The 18721-nt window shown below is 40.0% G+C and overlaps 2 protein-coding genes across 2 annotated transcripts in view; one reads left to right on the plus strand and one right to left on the minus strand.

Annotated features, from left to right (window-relative positions):
* The window catches only part of LOC118342382 (protein MTSS 1-like), a gene marked incomplete in the record, with an annotated part of 59313 nt that extends 48285 nt beyond the window's left edge, over positions 1 to 11028 (plus strand). The window contains 5 exon segments of the mRNA XM_035680895.1: positions 102 to 327; positions 2636 to 2899; positions 3707 to 3874; positions 4014 to 4170; positions 4834 to 11028. Of these exon segments, the coding sequence (XP_035536788.1) occupies positions 102 to 327; positions 2636 to 2899; positions 3707 to 3874; positions 4014 to 4170; positions 4834 to 5489 (1471 nt within the window).
* Positions 11029 to 12437: 1409 nt separating this feature from the next.
* tmem65 (transmembrane protein 65) overlaps positions 12438 to 18721 on the minus strand; it is a 34201-nt gene continuing 27917 nt past the window's right edge. The window contains exons 5-7 of the mRNA XM_035681228.1: positions 17970 to 18012; positions 17417 to 17522; positions 12438 to 16760 (exon numbers count right to left, since the gene is read on the minus strand). Of these exons, the coding sequence (XP_035537121.1) occupies positions 16638 to 16760; positions 17417 to 17522; positions 17970 to 18012 (272 nt within the window). The 3' untranslated portion in view covers positions 12438 to 16637. The remainder of the gene's footprint in view (positions 16761 to 17416; positions 17523 to 17969; positions 18013 to 18721) is intronic.

Genomic DNA, 18721 nt, shown 5'->3' on the forward strand with positions numbered 1-18721 from the left:
TCTCAGAGACCAATCTCTAAAAACCAGAACAGATAAAAATGAGTCCACTCCGACGTTTTGTACCTTGAACTGAGCCCTCTCCTCCTCTCTGCATCCCACAGCAGCCTGAACAGTGTGAACAGCAGCGACTCTCGCTCCAGCGGCTCACACTGCCACTCCCCAACCTCCCATTTCCGTTACCGTGCCTCCTCCTCCTCTTCCTCCTCGGTGCTCCCCCAGCAGACGCCGGCCCGTCTCTCCTCAGTCTCCTCCCACGACTCTGGCTTCATCTCCCAGGATGCCTTCCAGTCCAAATCCCCTTCACCGATGCCTCCGGAAACCTCGCAGGTAAGGAGCATGAGCAGAGACTGAGCTCAGGGAGAACACCAGAACTGTGTTTGAAGTTATCGGCTGACTGACACACAATGTGCACACACTCTTCCTCTCTGTTACTCTGATCCACTCTTCTTCCACCACTGAGGTCAGACAATCCCTCAGGTTGCTTGGATACTGTGCGTTCATTAGCTCGAAGCTGCTGTGTGTGTGTGTGTGTGTGTTTGCTGAGTCACCTCTGCTGCCACAAGGTCTAATGCAGCCATGCGACATACCCTCGCTTATTCCCCGCAGGGTTTCCTTCACTGTAGTTCAGGGGCAGAGTGGGGACACAGCGAGAAAACACAGGGTCACCCAAATCAGAGCTAGAACTAACAATTATGTCCATGAATTGGTCAATCTAAAAAAATCAATCCTTTCATTTCCCAGAGTCCTTGGCCACATCCTGTTTTGTGCGACCGACAGTCCAAAACCCCCTTAGATATTCAGTTAACAACAATATACAACAAAGAAAAAAAATCCTCACATTGCAGAAGTTGGAACCAGAAAATGTACTTTTTGCTTTTAAAAAAAGAATGAAATAATCAATAGACCTTTTTCGCAGCAGCCATTTTGACATAAAATAATAGGGTAAACTTGGGCGTTATCAGTGACACTAATTAAGGTTCTGTTCCATTCAGGTGTAACAGTCAGGGTGCTGCTATTGTGCATGTAGGAACTGGAAAAGGCTCTGCTACACTAAATTGAATGGAACCTTAATAAGTTGGTAACACCTGTGTTTACCTTACTGTTTCATGTAGAAATGGATGCTGTGAAAAAGGACTATTGGTTTTCTGGCAATAGACTTATTGCCAGAAAACCAATGAAGGATCAAGGAGAAAGTTTAATTTAGTTTAGTTTTAGTTATGCTAACTATTTTACCCATTAGCCGTTGGAAATTAGCCGCACATACTGTAGGCGAGGTGTACATTCAAGAGTTGTCCCGGTTCTGAGATATGAGAAATATTCATTCATTCGTTAAATAAATCCAGGGTGGAAGATGTGCTCAAATCCTGTGAAGGATCACACACGTGAGGCTACTTACATGCTTGTGAGGACTCTCATTGACATTATGCACCCCCCAGGCTGTAACCCAAACCTGAATCCTAGAACCTAGTCCTAAATCTGCCAAATGTCTTAACTTTAAAATTGATCCTCACACACACTTGGACGGACATCACAGTACCCTGCCTTCGTTCACTGGAGATTTACCATATTTATCAACTACATGCCCAACTCCAACCCTTAACCAACACCCTGGTCTAACTCTAACCCTAAACTCTAGTCTAACACTAACATCTCATGTGTTATCTTCTGCAAACCAACAATTTCCACAAAATAACAAAAACAGAGAAAATCTGATTGGGCTTTTATTTAGTTTCTCTTTATTGAGACATAATTAAAGTTAGAACTACAGTTAATTATAATTTATAGCATATTACAACTCGACTGAATGATGATACTGTTACAGATATTCTGTATATTGTTTATGATGTAGAGCACTTTGGAGACAACCGTTTCTCATTCCACCTGCTGAACCTGCTTCTGCTTCATTGATCTCTTCTTTCTGCTGCAACGGCTTCTTCTTCCTCTGTTTGTTGTTCATGCCTTTCCTTACTAATGCCTCTGCCTGGTCAACGATGCTGCTTTTATTCACACTGAGATCATGTTTTAATCACTAACACATAACACGCCTACTGTTTCTCTCTTTTTGTCTGTTTTCTCACATCCTGCCAATGGCTTCCTCTTTTTGTGCGTGCGCGCTCTGCATGGCTCTGCTGCAGTCGTGTGTCTCTCCTTTATCCTCTCAGTCTGTCAATGAGGAGTCTTCCTCTTCCTCCTCTTCCTCACCCTCACACAACGAGCCCCGCTCTGGGCTACAACAGGTGAACATCTGCACGTCCAAACACACGCGTCCATAAGGGTTTCTTGGGCTCAGTGGAGCCAGCCTCACACACTCTGGTCTGCTGTTGTTGTTTGTGTTGTGAAGGAGCCACATGGAGCTTTGAAGCATCAGCGCTTTGTTGTCATCCTCTTCCTGTTTTAGAGTCAGAGGAGAGATGAAACACAGATCATTGGGGAAACTCAGATCCCGCCTACCAGAACCCAACCCTAGCAGAGGCCGGCATAAAATCAATCACTTTACACGTATTCGTATCTGTAAAATGTCGCTGAGCTCCTCCTGCTACATGTTGCGCCTCCACTTCCACTCCTGTGCATTATGTTTTCATCACAACCGCCATCTTTAATTTCTGAATTGTTTTTCTCATTCACTCACCTTCAGTTGTCAAATGGTTTTGACCATCACGCTGCCCTCTGTCTGCACGGAATGGTACTGCAGGCCCAGGACACCCACCTCCACCCTCCATACTTCACCTACTCCTCCTCCTCCACCACCACCTCTCCCATCTCCTCGCCCTCCTATTCGTCCGTTTCTCCCACGTGGCCGTGGTCTCGCTCAGGCTCCGGCCAGTCAGGGGACTTCCTGCCTCTCGGCAGCCCCACGGGGCTCGGAGTGATCCCGTCATCCAGAGTCCCGTCCTGGAAGGTTTGATCCTCCTCCTCCCCGATGTCGTCCTCCTCCTCCACTTCTTTTTATCCTTCTTTCATCTTCCACTCTTTTCCCCTTTTCTTTTGATATGTTTCTGTCCTTTCATCCTTTGCTTGCAGTGTTTCTCTCCTTTTTAATTGTGTTTTCTTTCTTTGCTCACTTTGAAAACAAAAACTACAAGATCATCTGACTGTCAGCCTCTTCATTCACACAGTCAGACCTTAAAACAACACTAACAACACTGCAGACACAAATCTTGCCTCTCTCTCACCCAGTGTTAACACTGCCCTTCATTATTGGCTTAAATTTCAGAATTGATTAAAAACTTGTGGTCAGATTTTTGAACTGACAGAAAATTAATTGAATCCTCATTTGACAAGCTACTACGCCCAGAAAATCCCAAATATTTGCTGAGTACAGCTTCAAAATGCAAAAGTGTTCTTAGTTCTGTTATGGATATTGTTCGAAAATAAATACTTGTGTATACACTAATACAGTATGAAATCCTAGAATCAAAATTGGGCAATACTGTACCAATTTGGGATATTTCTATAAAATAAAGGAATGTAATCATCTAAATAACTAATTAATCAGTAGTGAAAATCTTGGTTTTCTACATTAACCTAAACTGTGTTATGTTTTTTTAATTCTGTCTTTCATTATTTCTTTAAAAAATTGTTACAATTAATGACAAATTCCCATCAAAAGTTACAAAACCAAACAGTCAAAAAGAATTTCTAGTGATCTGTAACTGAGAAAAGCAGCAGAGTGTGATGCTGCGTTGTTTGGATGATGTCTGTGCAGGACTGGGCCAAACCGGGCCCATATGACCAGTCAATGGTCAACACCCTGAAGAGGAGCAAGGACAGGAGAGACACTACAGATCCCAGCAGCCACCAGGGCGCTGACATCACCACACCAGGGGAGGAACCACAAGGGGTTAAAGGAAGCCACCATGTGACCTCACACAAGGTCAGATTTTATATTTGGTTGATTTCAGTGCACGCTGACCATTGAAAGCCAGACAACATTGTCATGTGACTTACTGGCAGCGTTTAAATTGGATAGAGCTTTTGGTCATGTGTGTGCGTGTGTGCGTTGACCCCTGCAGGAGGACAGGGAGGCCCACGAGGAGTTGGCCAGAGCGCTGGCCCGAGGCCTCCAGCTGGACATCCACGGCTCCAGCAGAGACTCACTGCAGGGCTCCAGCGGCTACAGCAGCCAGACCAACACACCCTGCTGCTCCGAGGACACCATCCCCTCACAGGGTACACACACTCACAGGGTGTACACACACACACTCCACAAAAGGGTGTACAACAACACACACTCACAGAGTGTACACACACACACACACACACACACACACACACACACACACACACACACACAAATCAAAAATGTTTTATAATATACTTTTATATAAAGATTCATAGAATTAATAACATAACTGTTTCCCAACCTCTGGGTCACCAAAGCTTCATGGGCCTCCTTGATTTAGAAGAGCTGGAAAAAAATTAAAGTACACAGTTAAAACAAACAAGGAGCTAATGGAACAATGGCAAAGCATCAGGGAGAAGAAGACACAGAATTATAGGAACAAATAAGAAGAAGGCACGTTAGACTGTGATTAACTGATCAGATATCCTCTTATATTCTAGGCATTCAGGGGATGAGTTTAGGTTCCCTGTGTTTTGGCAGCGCTCGGAGCCCAACACATAATCACTGTAGTTACAGGCACAAAACAGAAGAAAAGAGTATAAATATGCTTCAAGTTGTTATGAGCCCTGTGTAGACAGCTATATTGATTCAAATAAAAGCATATCTGTTCTGTCAGACACGAAGGACTGGAACGCCTCCTGTGTAGACGCGCTGTTTGATGTGTTGTTGTGCTGAAGAACTGGGTGATAAAACTGTTCTGTTCCTAACAGTATCCGACTGTGACTACTACTCTGTGGGGGCGGATCAGGAAGGCGAGCCGCAGCAGTCCTCAGACTTCGATAAATCCTGCACCATCCCCAGAAACAGCGACATCAGTCAGTCGTACCGCCGTATGTTCCAGTCCAAGCGTCCCGCCTCCACTGCTGGGTTGCCCTCCAACCCCTCTGCCATAATCACCCCGGGAGTCGCCACCATCCGACGGACACCATCCTCCAAACCCAACCTGCGACGGCCCTCTGGGGGCCTTAGCTTGGGCCCCATCCCCATCAAGCCCCCCATGATCCCAGTCAAGACCCCCACTGTGCCTGAACATCCCAGTTTCCCCAGCAGGGCGGTGTCAGAGGATGGCAACGCACAGCGAACCCTGCTCAGCCCACCGACCACCCCTTTGTCACCAGGCAACAGCGGGCCATTATCACAGAGGGCCGGCACCTGGGAGACCCAGCACCAGGGCGAGGGGTCGGATCCTCCCACCCCGCCACCGCAGCCCAGTGGCCGGGTGTCAGAGTGGGAGCGCCAGCCTCTCCCGGAGCTCCTGGAGGAGACAGAATATGGCGAGGTGGAGGACTTCCTGGTGGCTATCCGACGAGGCGTCAGGCTCAAGAGGGCGATGACCAACGACCGTTCGGCGCCAAGTATTCACTGAGACTAGAAGGGTTGGTTTGACTTGAGCCATTTTGCGTCCCTGGTTGAATTTCAGCCAAAAAAAAAGGGGACACAAAATGGTTAAGCAAATGCAAACGGGAGCTATGACGTCTAATGGACGCCGAGGATAGGAGGAAGTTGCCCGGAGAGTCTGAACAAGGATCAGTTTTTAAATTGTTTTAACAAAACTTTGAAGATATTTGATCGTGGTGCAGTGAGTTCATTACAGAAATGCCAAATTTAAATGAAGGTTTTTGAGTTTCTGAATTCAAACAAATGTGGGCAAAAGGGAGACGTTTCTTGTTTGAAAAGTGTTGAAGGAGAATCTAAATCCTGCCAGTAGACTCATTTTTCTAGCTTGGGAAACTGACTGAAGCACTTCTCTCCTTTAACAAAAACAACCTGTGGCCTCTTGCAGGTTGCAACTATCAGTATCGCACTTGGCTAATTCCAGTTGAGTTCCCCACTGAAGATACTACTGGGAACACAGATGCTGATCCGAGATCATTTCCCCCTGGGCAACTTTAGTATATATATATAAATAAGAGAGAAAATGCGAAAGGACATCCTTGTTGAACAATAGCGAGATGTACGAGGTCATTCTTGTAGCAGAAATTACTTAAATGAAACATTAAGTAAATGTTAATGCGTGTAGTATTGGGATTAAGAGACGGTAGATGATGTAGGGAAAAGTTCTGGAAGAGGTGAGAATGAACTGGAAGGGATGATTTTCGAAAGATCAAATCATTATTTGTATGTACATATTTATATTTTGATGTGTTTGTACGTTTTGTTGGTCATACGGTCCTTTTACGCCCCCGTAGTCTCCCATTTCCATTAAAAGGTGCCAAAAGCCTGTGTGCTGAATTTAACTTAAATATAATTTAATTGCTGGATTTTGTTTTCTGTAAAAACATAGCTAGGGTGTTTGATGATAAAGACAGACAGAAAGAACACAAACTGAACGAGTATTTGTATACGTAGGGTAGCATATTGAAGAGTGCCGTGTAACCATTCACAACTAAACTTTTAGTTGTTACAGTTATTAATACCACATACAGTAGATTGACCTGCATGTTCTTAAAGTCCCCCCCCCCAGTATAAACAAATCATTCTGGCTTTATAAAACAAGTTAAGCCCATGTCCCAGCAGTGGATCAGCAGTAGTGGATCAGGAACTGCGGATGCCAACAACTTGCTAGATTCAGTCTGCTCTACAAAACAATGTCCTGTCTTTGAGTCTTTTAACTGAAAATCAAAAGGTATTATAGGGAGTATGTTTGATAGTGGGTCATATTTGCTCTTTTTGTAATTTGTTTTTTATTTCTGCATTATTTTTTACAGCATTTATTTTCTTTAAATGGACTCAAAGACCGGTATTATAGCTGTTAATTACTGCAGACAGACCTGTCTGTGACTTTGTTGGCCTCCAGGTTCACCAGCCCCTCCGTCCTTTGTTCAACTTTTTAACATGTTGCTAATCTACCAACTATATAGCAACTGTACACAGTGTGTTAGCATACACTTCCAAGTCCATGGTAGTAATAGAGGTTGTTACTACAGGTTCCGTGTTACTACTTAGCTATAGTAATTGGAGTAATGTGGAATCGTGTATCGGTCTGTTGTAGTGAAGCCAGCGTGCTGATGGTGAGTTGTATTTAGTTGGCACAGATGGAAACGGTTGTGGACGAGTCAGAGCTTCAGTATTGGGACAGTGTTGCTGCAGACATCTGAATGGTTTTATTTTAATGTACTAAACATTCAGTGGTTCCAGATTCTCAAATGCAAGCATTTGCTGCCATTCCTTGTCTTATGTGAACCTCAATCTCTTTAGGTTTTGGACAAGCAATATCAATTTTGACATTCTCTAGACATAGTGATTGAGAAAATAAGTGGCAGATTAATTGATGATGAGCATATTTTTTAGTATTACCCCTACTACAATGACAACCAAGAGACTGCTACTTCACTGTCCCAGTATGTAAATGGAAAATGACCAAGAAGCCACTATAAAGTGAACATTTGGAAAAAGAAAACGGGTATCTGGTCTGGAAAATAGCTTGCTTTAGTCCTAATCTGTCTGTGCTTACTAGCCATCAAATACCAAATGTCCAGTATATAGAGCGTTTTTCAGGTGGTTTAAACACCGTCTGGCAGCCATGTTGGAGGTCTTCAGCTCTCTAGCGTGATTTCAGCTGATTACATTCCTTAATATGCATATTGGTCAACAGAATTCAAAGAACATTTCAAGTTTCAGGTCATATTTTTGATAGCTAACCAATTGTTATGTTAAATTCATAAATTGGACACAAGCTAATGTACAGCTCTTAGTAGAAGCTAGCATTGTAGCACAAGAACAAATCTAATTTTCTATTTTTTTGTTTGTTTGAGAATGTTACTGAATATTTTCTACAGTCGCTTGACAAGTTACTTAAACACATTTAAGTAAATCTCTAATTGTTAGCTCACTGTTTGGTAACACTTTATTTGGATAGTCCACCTAGTGATAGATAAACATTTAAACTTTTTTGTTTTATCTGTAGATGTTTGACACATTATCTATATATGTGACAATTGATGAACATATTCTAACCAAAATGTTTTTTGTGTCTAAACCTAACCAAACCTGAACCACAGTGGCTTAATATCAGAAAACGGTTGATGAATCTCAACTAATAAGCTGCTGAAGTAGGCGGACTATCCATATAAAGTATTACTCAGTATCTTGTTTAAAATCATCTAATTTGTCCTTTAGCTAATGCAAAATTCAGACACTATCATTGTAGCATAAGAACAAATCAAATTCAGGAAGATTTTACAGAATATTTCTACAGACACTTTACAAGAAGTCATTTAAGCCAAATCTCCACTATAGACAAAGACATTGCTAATTGTTAGCTAAATATCAAATATTTTGTTTAAATGAATCTAACTTGGCCATTAACTAATGTAAAATTCAGAAGTTAGCATTAACATACATCCAATTTGTCTCAATTTGAACATTTCTACAGACACTTTGGTGTTTTCAGCTAGCAGAGAGCTAAATCTCTAATAGACCTCCATTATGGACCCAACTGAAAATCCTCTTTTAGCTGTGGTTACAACAGAACACAAGCGTATCCCGCTGTGCACTGATGTTCATGTACGACTGCAACAAATATATAAACCTGTAAAAGCTTGTAATTTCTAAATGTCAAATAGCCCGATGAGCTAAAACTCTAAACGTGTTAGCGGGTAAATTAGCGTAACCAGCTGAAATAGACATAACTTCCCTGTTGCTACTAAATACTTTAATAGAGTGTCATTAAAAGTCAAATTATTTATGTATTTATTCATTTTAATGTTTTCATCCTTTTTATTTGTGACTTTAAATATGTCTAAACTCCCAAATGTCCTGTTGAGCATATAAAACGTATTAACAAATATATTTAATATGCATGTTGTTTTTTTTTTGTTGAACATAAGATTTAATAGTCTGCTTTTTTTCTACTGGAACTACTTTTTCCCCCTCAGTTGGTCTGTCTCTACCGGACCAGAGTGCATTTTAGATGCTGTCCGTCATCTTATATTTCCCTACAGGGATCATTAATGTTTCATATTCTGTGTGACAGCAGTTTGACTCCCTGTATGATGACTGAAGCCTGTCGGTTTTATATCTGTTTTCACCCTGTTCATTTTTAAGTGCAGGTTAACGAATACAATCGTGTAGCTGATGCGATAACAAGCGTATGAAGCTGAATGTTCGAGCCTGTGAAGACTCAGTAACTGTGTTATCAAGATCTGAGTGACGCTAACACACACACACTGAGGATTGGACAAGTGATTATCAGGAATCACAGAAAATCATTATGGCAAACATTACACAATACATAGGTAAAATAATATCATTCTAGATCCAAGTTAGATCAGAAATCATCAGTCCTCAGTGTGTGTGGAGGCCATTTTTGTCTCTGAGCTGTAAGTAAGGTCAGCTGTCAGTGTGTCCCCGTACTTTAATGTTCAGTCCTTAATTTGAGACAAGTTGCCAAATTTCCTACAGTATATGCTAAATGATGCCCTGCTTTTCTTTCTCTTACTTCTGAAATTGTTTCAGAATCTGCCTTTCAGAGGTAAATATTACCTATCTGGATAAAATTGTCACTTGATGCAACTACTTTCTCTCCACATTACAATGACACTTTTCTCTAAAGTAAGGGAGTAAGTTTAAAGTAGGGAATATATCTCATTTGGAATGAATGTAGCCCTGATCCCAGACTCATACTACATACAGTATCATCTTACTGGTTGTCCACATTATACATTTCACACTGAATGGTAGGTAACTGATGGCAGCTGGATGCACAGTAACAAAAACATGATTTTATGACCCAAAAATGTCTCATTTTGGTTTATATTTGTTAGTTTGCACCCTCCTGACATTCTTTTTCACACATTTCCTATCATCTCGTCAGATTGCATTTTCAACCTCTTAAACAACTTTTATAAGCCACTGACTGATTGAAATGTCCAACTTTCTAAACATTGCCATTCACTACTGTCATACTGTACAGGATTTTATTACAGTTCTGGACCAGGGCAAGAATTAAGTTTTTCATTTCTTATATTTCATTACCTACTTTTCCCACAGTCAAGACAAATGTTATTAAAATCTGAGAGCCACAGAGAGTTTGGAGTCTAGTAGCAAAAAAAAAAAAAAAAAAGTGCAGTATTAATGCCCCAAAGATACAAAAATGTTAATATGTGATGATGATGCAATTCTCTAATTAATTGCCCTTCTGATAAGATTCTAATAAGGTTATGTTTTCCATTTGTTCCTCTGTGTGTGTATGGCCAAAAGGTTGGAAATTTACATCAGACACCAGGGAAACATGAATGAATAATCTGCTTTTGGAAGAACTTGCCCTGATCCTGATATTATATAAAATATATAATTATTTATCAATGCAACAGAGACAAACATATAGTCGAATATTCAGCACTAACTATATTAATGACTCATGCTCACATGACTTACGTGATTAAGTGACTTTTTTGTAATTTCTAGCTGACATACTAATAAAGTTTCCTTTGTTTTTATTTGATTTTTTATCAAAACAGCACATGAATGTAAAATCGTCAACTCAGACAGTGAAATTTCCCACCAGCCTTGAACACATCACAGTTAAAGCTAAGTGGACAGACGGACTTTCCATCTAATTTCAGTCATATTTGCTCCTGAACGTTTGAGGATTCTTGCTGAAAAACGACCATAAAACAGTTTTTAAGTACATTTTTAAGTGTATAAGAGGGGCACTTTAACTTCATTACCCAGAGGGTATCAGACTTCTCTATTAGTCCTGTCTGTGGTACTAGAAGTAATGGCAACCTGTTTTTTATTTTTATTTGTGGGCTGACGGGTTTCTTTACCTCCGGCTCCTGAGAATCCTGTACTTTGTTTTTATGTTCCTGAATACTAACTGTCTCCTATTTTCTATGTATACCAGCTGTTTTGGCTAAATAATAAAATCGTAGCATACGATGTGCATCCGATGACTAACGACACCTGTGCTTTGTGTTTTCTTACTGTCTACGATACCACTGACACATATTTTAGATCACTGTTTCATTTTCTCAGCTGTCACCAGACTATAGTAGGAAATATTTAGTCTGACTGTGAGTTTAGGATTGGTAATATTGATTACTGATCAACTTTGGTCCAATAGCTGAAAGAATGTTTGATTGTCCCTTAATAAAGTTATTTAATACTTAAAATGACTCATATTTTCACTGTATTCTTTCTGTTATATTCTAAATTAAAACCTGCTGTAAAGTGTATAATCCACTAAATGTATTTAAACTTACTACAGGGAGTTTTTAACTGGTTATGAAAGAGTCTCAGTTTAATACTGAAGCCTCTATAGGTCTTACATAAACACACAAGACCACGAGGGAGAAGATTGGCTATTCTGTGAAGTTATTCTTAATGTCAGCCACCACAGTGTAGGTCGGCTTCCCATTGAAATCAATGAAACAAGGCAGTGGAGGAGCCGCCAACACAAGATAAAAGTTCCTCCAAGTTTTCTCATTCGCAAAATGGCTCCTTTCACAATCTTATATTATAGAATATTATATTGTAAGTATCACATTATAACGTGAAAAGTTTGTTATAACAAGATAATTTCACGTTATTACGACGTACAAACAAGAATCTTTTGTTAGAACGTGAAATATTTCATGTTATAACTTTATTGTTATAACATGGGGCTGTTCAATGAGAAATGACACTGCCCCTGAGGCTCAAACTCATTCTTCCTTCTGTACAGGCCCACACATTTTAAAATCCTGATCAGTGTCATCCACCGCGCTCAGTAACAACTAAATCTCACCACATCTCAACCTAAGCGTGAAGCAGAACTTAATCAAATCATGTAAATGAGCCATATTCCTCAATTTATACATTTTCAGCACAATTTCAAACATGAGTTTCACATTAGAAAAATAAGTTACACCACTAATCACATTATAACATGATAAATAGTATATTATTATAACAATAGTGTCTTGTTATATGAGTTTGTATGTCATAATAACGTGAAAATATCTCGATATAACAATATACCTTTATGTGATACTGATGCGTTTTAGTATAGTACTATATTACATGCATTATATCATATGAACATATTTATTATTTTCTATGTAAAACATAACTACCGACTAAAGCGGTCAGATGAATGTAGTGGAGTAGAAGTAGTGTAGAATGGAAATACTTCAAACTGCACATAAGAACAGTACTTGAGTGAATGCACTTACATCCCACCACTGTTCAGCACACAATCTGACCTTGGATCAGAACAACCTCAGCATTCCTTACTCAGGAGCGACTGGAGCTCTACTGCCTTGCTCATGAGCGCTTCAGCTGTCAGTGAGGAACGAGAAGACAAGAACAAATCTTCAGAGTACAGCAGAGCCAGAGGTAAACACTCCCAAATTTATTATCTTATTTTAAATTGCACATTATATTGCAAAATGCATACTGCATATTCAATCCTTCGACATCACTGGTTTTATAGTACATACATGTATCAGTGCGCAACAGCTGCTGCTGCTGTTTTCAGACTGTCCACAAGATGGCAGCACAACACAGACGTCTAGAGATTACATACTTTAGTTCATACGCTTCATATACTCTCATTTGTTTTCTTCAGAGAATGAAATTATGCAAAATATCATCGAGAGTGGAGGGAAATAAAACGTAAAAATCTGCTCACCACACAAGCCAGAAGAAAACCATCATCCTCTTAGAAAAAATACACAAACATGAGATGATACAAAAACATACAAGTCGTCCACGGTAATAAACAGCATCCTAAAAACATATCATTTGTTATTACTTAATTAGTGAGAACTTAAAGACATTATTCAAACAGATGGTATATTGCTCTCCATGAGAAATTTCTCTTCTAATGAGACAAAAGAGAAATCCCTCGAGGCTTTTACAGTTAATCCAGTCACAAACCTAAATGTCTTCTGCAGCCAAGTCCAAACACTCATTAAAATATTGTTTAAACAGTCAGACACCAGTCGGTCTGAACTCGGAGGTTTGGCTGTTTTTTCAAGCCTTTAATTCCCTTTGATCGGAGGACGTGAGGAGGATCTGAGCTCAGTGTCCCTGTCCCTCTATAATGAACATCTATCATCCCTGCAGCAAATATCACAATCTGTTAAATAACAGCAGGGTTTAAACCAGCTCAATCAATCTTTATTACAATGGTTTTTGGCAATTTTCAATAACTCAGTTCTCCTTCCATTATATATTATGACCTTTGTAGAAAATAAAGTGTGGAAACCAGTTGTGTTATTGGTGGATGTGTGCTCCAGTGGCTGCGTCTGAAATCACTCCCTCACTCACTCTCCCCTTTATAACAGACACTCCACAGCGTCTCTGGTAGAAACGCACTGATATCATATAATATCAGAGCTCATACGTTTTTGCAGGTGCAGAGATTTGAAGATGACAAAAGGCACTAATATTTAGAGGTCCCTCGAGTAAACATTTAATTATTGTCAACCTTTGTGTAACAATGTAACCTTACTTTATTATTTAACTATGAAGGTTAATTAACGGCAGCCATTCTCTCCTCATTCATTAGCTTGTTGTAGGTACAAATCCCTAATCCTGTTGATAAAAGGCAGTAACAATAAGTCCATTTTCTAATTGGAGTCAGATAAAAGTGACATATTGCTGGGATTGTTAGCAGGAAGAAGTGCTATAAACACTTTTCGTTGCATTATGGGATTGTTTGAGAGCACTATAAAGTACATAAATGTGGAGAACTCAGACTAGCACAGAAATGTTTAGCTAATTACTTACTCTAGAGAACAAATTAAATTTGTGTAACTGAAGCATTTCAAGCAAAAAACAAAAAAATTATCCAGTTCCAAAGTTCCCAAAAATGTTACAATTTACTATATTACTATACTTATATTTACTATTTGATTTTAAATTGAACATCTTTGGGTTTTACGTTGCAACCCTAATTTGGACACTTAAATACGTAGTAAATAGGGAGTGATTCAGGATGCAGCCAGTGATTCAACAGGTGAAAAGGATCAACTGGATTCACAACAATCACAAAAAACAGTGTTAGAGAGAGAAAGAGAAAGATTAAGGAGGAGAGAAAGAGAGAAGGAGTCACAGTCACAGAGATCACTGAAAACTACTGAACTGAACTTGTCATGGCATAAACTGTTTAGGACTCCACTTTATGTGGCAAATCCCAACAATCTGGAGCTTCAAGTCTGATGAAACACGAGCTAAAAAAGTAATTACACAGACGGCTGGATTTAAGTCAAGTGTCTATGAGAGAGAAAGCAGTGAAAAAGAGAAAAGAAGATGGTGCAGACAGAAAAACACAGAAATACAGAAAGAGCTTGGAAAGCAAACATCCGTGTAAAGTTTTCCAGATAGCGCCTCCTTCGTTCATCAACCCGTACTCAACATCTGAGGACATTCCAGCATATTAAAAACCATCTGATATGGAAATAAAGAGTCTGATTATAGAGCTACATCGGTTCTTCATGCAAAACACCTAAAATATTCCCACCGAGGTAGCAGTGACACTGTTCCTTTTCTTTGTATTTACACTTTTTTTTTTTTTGGTAAAAGTTTAAAGATGCACAACACCCTAACTGCCGGAGTGCAGAGACTGTATATTTGTCTCTGCTCAGTTTCAGCTGAAGTTACAAGAAACATAGTTTCACACAATAGTGTTTAAATGTATAAAGTATCTGCTGAAGAAAAATAACCAAATTTAAATCATGTGCTGTTCTTTCAATTAACTTGAATTTTAAAAAAAAAAAGAAAGAAAAGACATTCAAGCTGAAATAGTGTTCCAACTGCGTGAACAGTTGGGGAGTACGTACAGTTTGAGTTTCTACTGTCGGGATGGGAAACAACCACCGGTCTCACCTGGAAGTTTCTATACTGCTGGTTGGTAAACAGTGAAATTGGATTTCTGGAGTCCTCTGTGGGAAAGAAGAGGATGTTTAATACCCTGCAGCAGAGGCTGACATTTACAAAGAGGAAGAATCCAAATCACAGCTGTTGTCTGACGGTGTTGAGACGGGTGAGCTCGTCCGATCTCGGAAGCTACTCAGGCAGCGTTCGCAACAGGCTTCTGTGCAGTCTCACAACTTAAGATGGAAGTTCAAGACTGGTTTCAACTGGCAACCAAATCACCTCATTTATAAGAATAATTTAGCCTCAACGCCATCGATTCCTCTAATTAATAACCGATGTCTGAGCCGTAGCAGATGTTTAAACGTGGCCAACTAGATGGTTTAAAACATGCAAAATACTGATTAAAGGCAAGAGAGGAAAAGCACCAGTAAGGTTATGCTTTCATTAGGGTTGTACCAACTATTTCCCCTCGTCTGGCCTGTAACGGGGGCTGATACCGATCCAGCTTATCAGATCGGTGCAGCTCTTCTATTTGCTGGCAACATGTGTAATTAAAGGATTAAACTGTCAGTCAAACAAGTGGCTTCATTCCTGTGTCTGACAGAGTTCTGCTTGAAATCAAGAGTACTTATAGTTGTTGTAAACAGCCACACTTGAAGGCGGTTGTAATAGAGACGGAAGAGACGCGATATTGTTAAAATATGGAGTCTCTCCTGGAAGACATTCTGATGAGGATGAGTATAGTGAGTACAGAGGTGCTGGAAGTCCAGGATGAAATCAGTCTTGCTTAAAAAAGGTCCCATGTGTAACATTTAGGAGGATCTGTAAGCAGAAATGGAATTTAGTATTAATAGGTGTGTTTTCATTAGTGTATAATGACCTGAATAGAAGAATCATTGTGTTTTTGTTACATTAGTTTACATTACGATTTATATTTGTTGCCGCAGCCTTATTTGGTCTGGTATGACCAACAGTGGCAAATTGTAGCTCATGTTAAAAAAATTTAAGATATATATTTATGGATATTAAAAGCTTTATAGATTAACTTTGAATCATTTATAGTGTTTTAAACTCGATTTATTTTTCATCCATTTGTCAGGTTTTAGTTGTGCAGAGACCATCGGAGCAACTGAGCTGTTGAGCTAACCCTGGCGACATTACACTGACGCACCTCAGTGTAAATCCAGGTGCATTGCTCCTTCTAAATGAACAATATTAATAGATTTTGCTGTGCAACTGACATGATTGAGTCAGTCTGCAAACTTTATTAACCGTTCCTGACTTGTGCTAATGGTAAATGACGTGTCGAAATGTCAGATAAACATCTCAATGATAAAACCAGAAGCAAACAGAATGATTGGATGATAAAATCATAACTGATGAGATTCCTCCTGCGCCCATCCCTCGACAAAACTTTTAATGAGACCTCCAATTAAATTGACATATTGAATTAACAGACGGCGTGCCTTGATGGAGAGCAGGCAGTGTGAAAATACCACCGCTCGGTGCTTCAGAGGAAGTGGTGGAGCTAAATATCATCATCAGCCAGTGAAGTTTACACAGACGGCTGTAGAGGGTTTGGAGAGTGAGGGAGTGTGAACGCTGCCTGAGCAGAGGACAGAGAAACAGCCAACGGCAAATACTTTGTTCTGACATCAGCAGTATCCAGTCTGTAGGTGTCACTGTGTTGTGTAGCTGTAATAGCTTGTTAGGAAGAATGTGACGCTGTGTCACAGGTTTCTGCTTCTTTCTCCTTCTCATCATCGTCACCCAGAAAAAACAGCGGGAACATCCCCAGAATACAGCCGATGGACACTCCGATGGCTTTACCCTGCAGGAGGAGGACAGGAAATCAAATCATCATGCTCTGGGCAATAAAGCAACTGCTGCAGTCAGGTTGGGAAGAGCAGCCTGTTAGGGTCCTGGATGGCAGTGATACAGAGGAGACACAAACCTTCTGAAACATATTTTGGAATGATGCTGGAACAAGTGTTTTGATGTGTTTTCTGAGGCAAAATGCATACTTCAGATGACACTGGGATAGTTTTAGCTCATAAGTTGCAGGTGCTGCCTCCTGTTAAGCTGTAATCTCCAGATCTGCTTTTCATACATTTGATGTTACAGTACTTTATGCAGATTGCTGATAATGACCATCTCTCTGCTTCCTTTGATTGGATACTCATTATTATACATTTTCTCTGATGTGCCTCCTCCAACAGCAGCTTCCTGCTCCAGTTTCCTATAGTTTCATGCCTAAGAAATATGGCTGAAGGCTGCTTGTTGTTAATGGTATCTGTTAACTGCTACTGGAGATATTAAACATTTGGCACACATAAAAGCACCCTGGTTGCCTAGAGGGCACCGACTACAAACTGCGACATCAGCTGTTTGACTTCAGCTGGGGACCGATGTTGTCATTTGCCATCTCCCTCCTATTGGCTATATAATAAAAAGAAATAAATTGCTCAGAAAAGATTAAAATCTCACCATGTGAGAGCTGACCCTGGTCTGCCACATGTCCGCCTGTTTGGGCGTCAGATCTGGACCCTGCATCCCCAGTTTGGAAGCCAGAGCCTCCACATAACCTGCAAGACTACATGCACACGTGTGTAAATAGATTTTTGTGCTATATTAACAATCACTTACCATCCTATTGTGTATGTCTGTTTGCTTTATCTAACTTTCCTAATCAAAAAAGTATAACTTAACAAATGTATTCAGTTTGAATGTATAAAACACTGCTAGGTGCTCCTAAGAATAAAATGAAACACACCAAAATATACTAATAGCATGTATGAGTAAACTGCAGGAAGCAAAAAATAAATTAAAAAAAGATCACAAACAGCAAACAATACCACACAATTAAACTTTCACCTATCATTCACTATTTCCATTTAAAAATGCAGCAAACACTGACTGTACCGTGAACTGTTCTAACCTTCACCTGTCTTCAATAGACTTTAAACATTTTCCTCAAAATAAAAGCTGATCCCTCAAAAATAAAACTGAAGCCTTAGAGACTGTTTATAAAGCTGCTTACCCAAGACCTGCCAAATCTGAAACCAGGTTCCCCAGAGCAGCGGCTGCAAAAACACAAAGAGGAAAACGCTTTGATGAAACCCACACAGTGACAGAGAGAAAATGCAACATGACTAATGAAGGATTTTATTGTCTTTTAAGTGTTCTAACAATAACAGAAATTGATTTACAGCCGATTTTAATGACTTTTTTAGGGTTTAGTTTGAAATTCAAGCACTCAAATTGGCATGTTTTGGGTGAAATGTGAAATAATCATTAAAAGAGCCAAGGCTTCTCAGGTCTGAGTGCTGTTAAGTGATCTCTGTGATTTTCCAAATCACAGAATCTCACAGGAACTTAAAGTTTAGTACAGACTGAATCTTAACTCCTGACAGACAATATTTTGAAACCATCTGCTTTTTATCATTTTAATTTTCCTCTGAACTGCCAAAGGAAATCCACACTTAACTGGGACGGTTGAAATCTGACAGAAGTTCACAGAGCTGTCAGCCACCCTGCCAGTTTAATCCATTGGAGTCCCCCGACACCTTTCCAATGTTGGAGCTGGTGTCGGCTGTATCCAACAAGTTCTGTAACTTTCACAGCCACTTCATGCACAGACTGACCAGGTGTGCGGAAATGAAGAAGTAAGCAGAGTTTAAACTTCTTCTTAATTACTTCCATCACTTTGTACGATTGAATGAAACACCAAGGATGCCTTTGACGACAGATGGTCCAAAGTGTGCCCTTCCTATTTGAACAAGTCATATCTCG

The sequence above is a fragment of the Morone saxatilis genome, unplaced genomic scaffold (genome assembly GCF_004916995.1).
Source record: "Morone saxatilis isolate NCDOM2014 unplaced genomic scaffold, NCSU_SB_2.0 Contig9, whole genome shotgun sequence".
Lineage (NCBI taxonomy): Eukaryota > Metazoa > Chordata > Actinopteri > Moronidae > Morone > Morone saxatilis.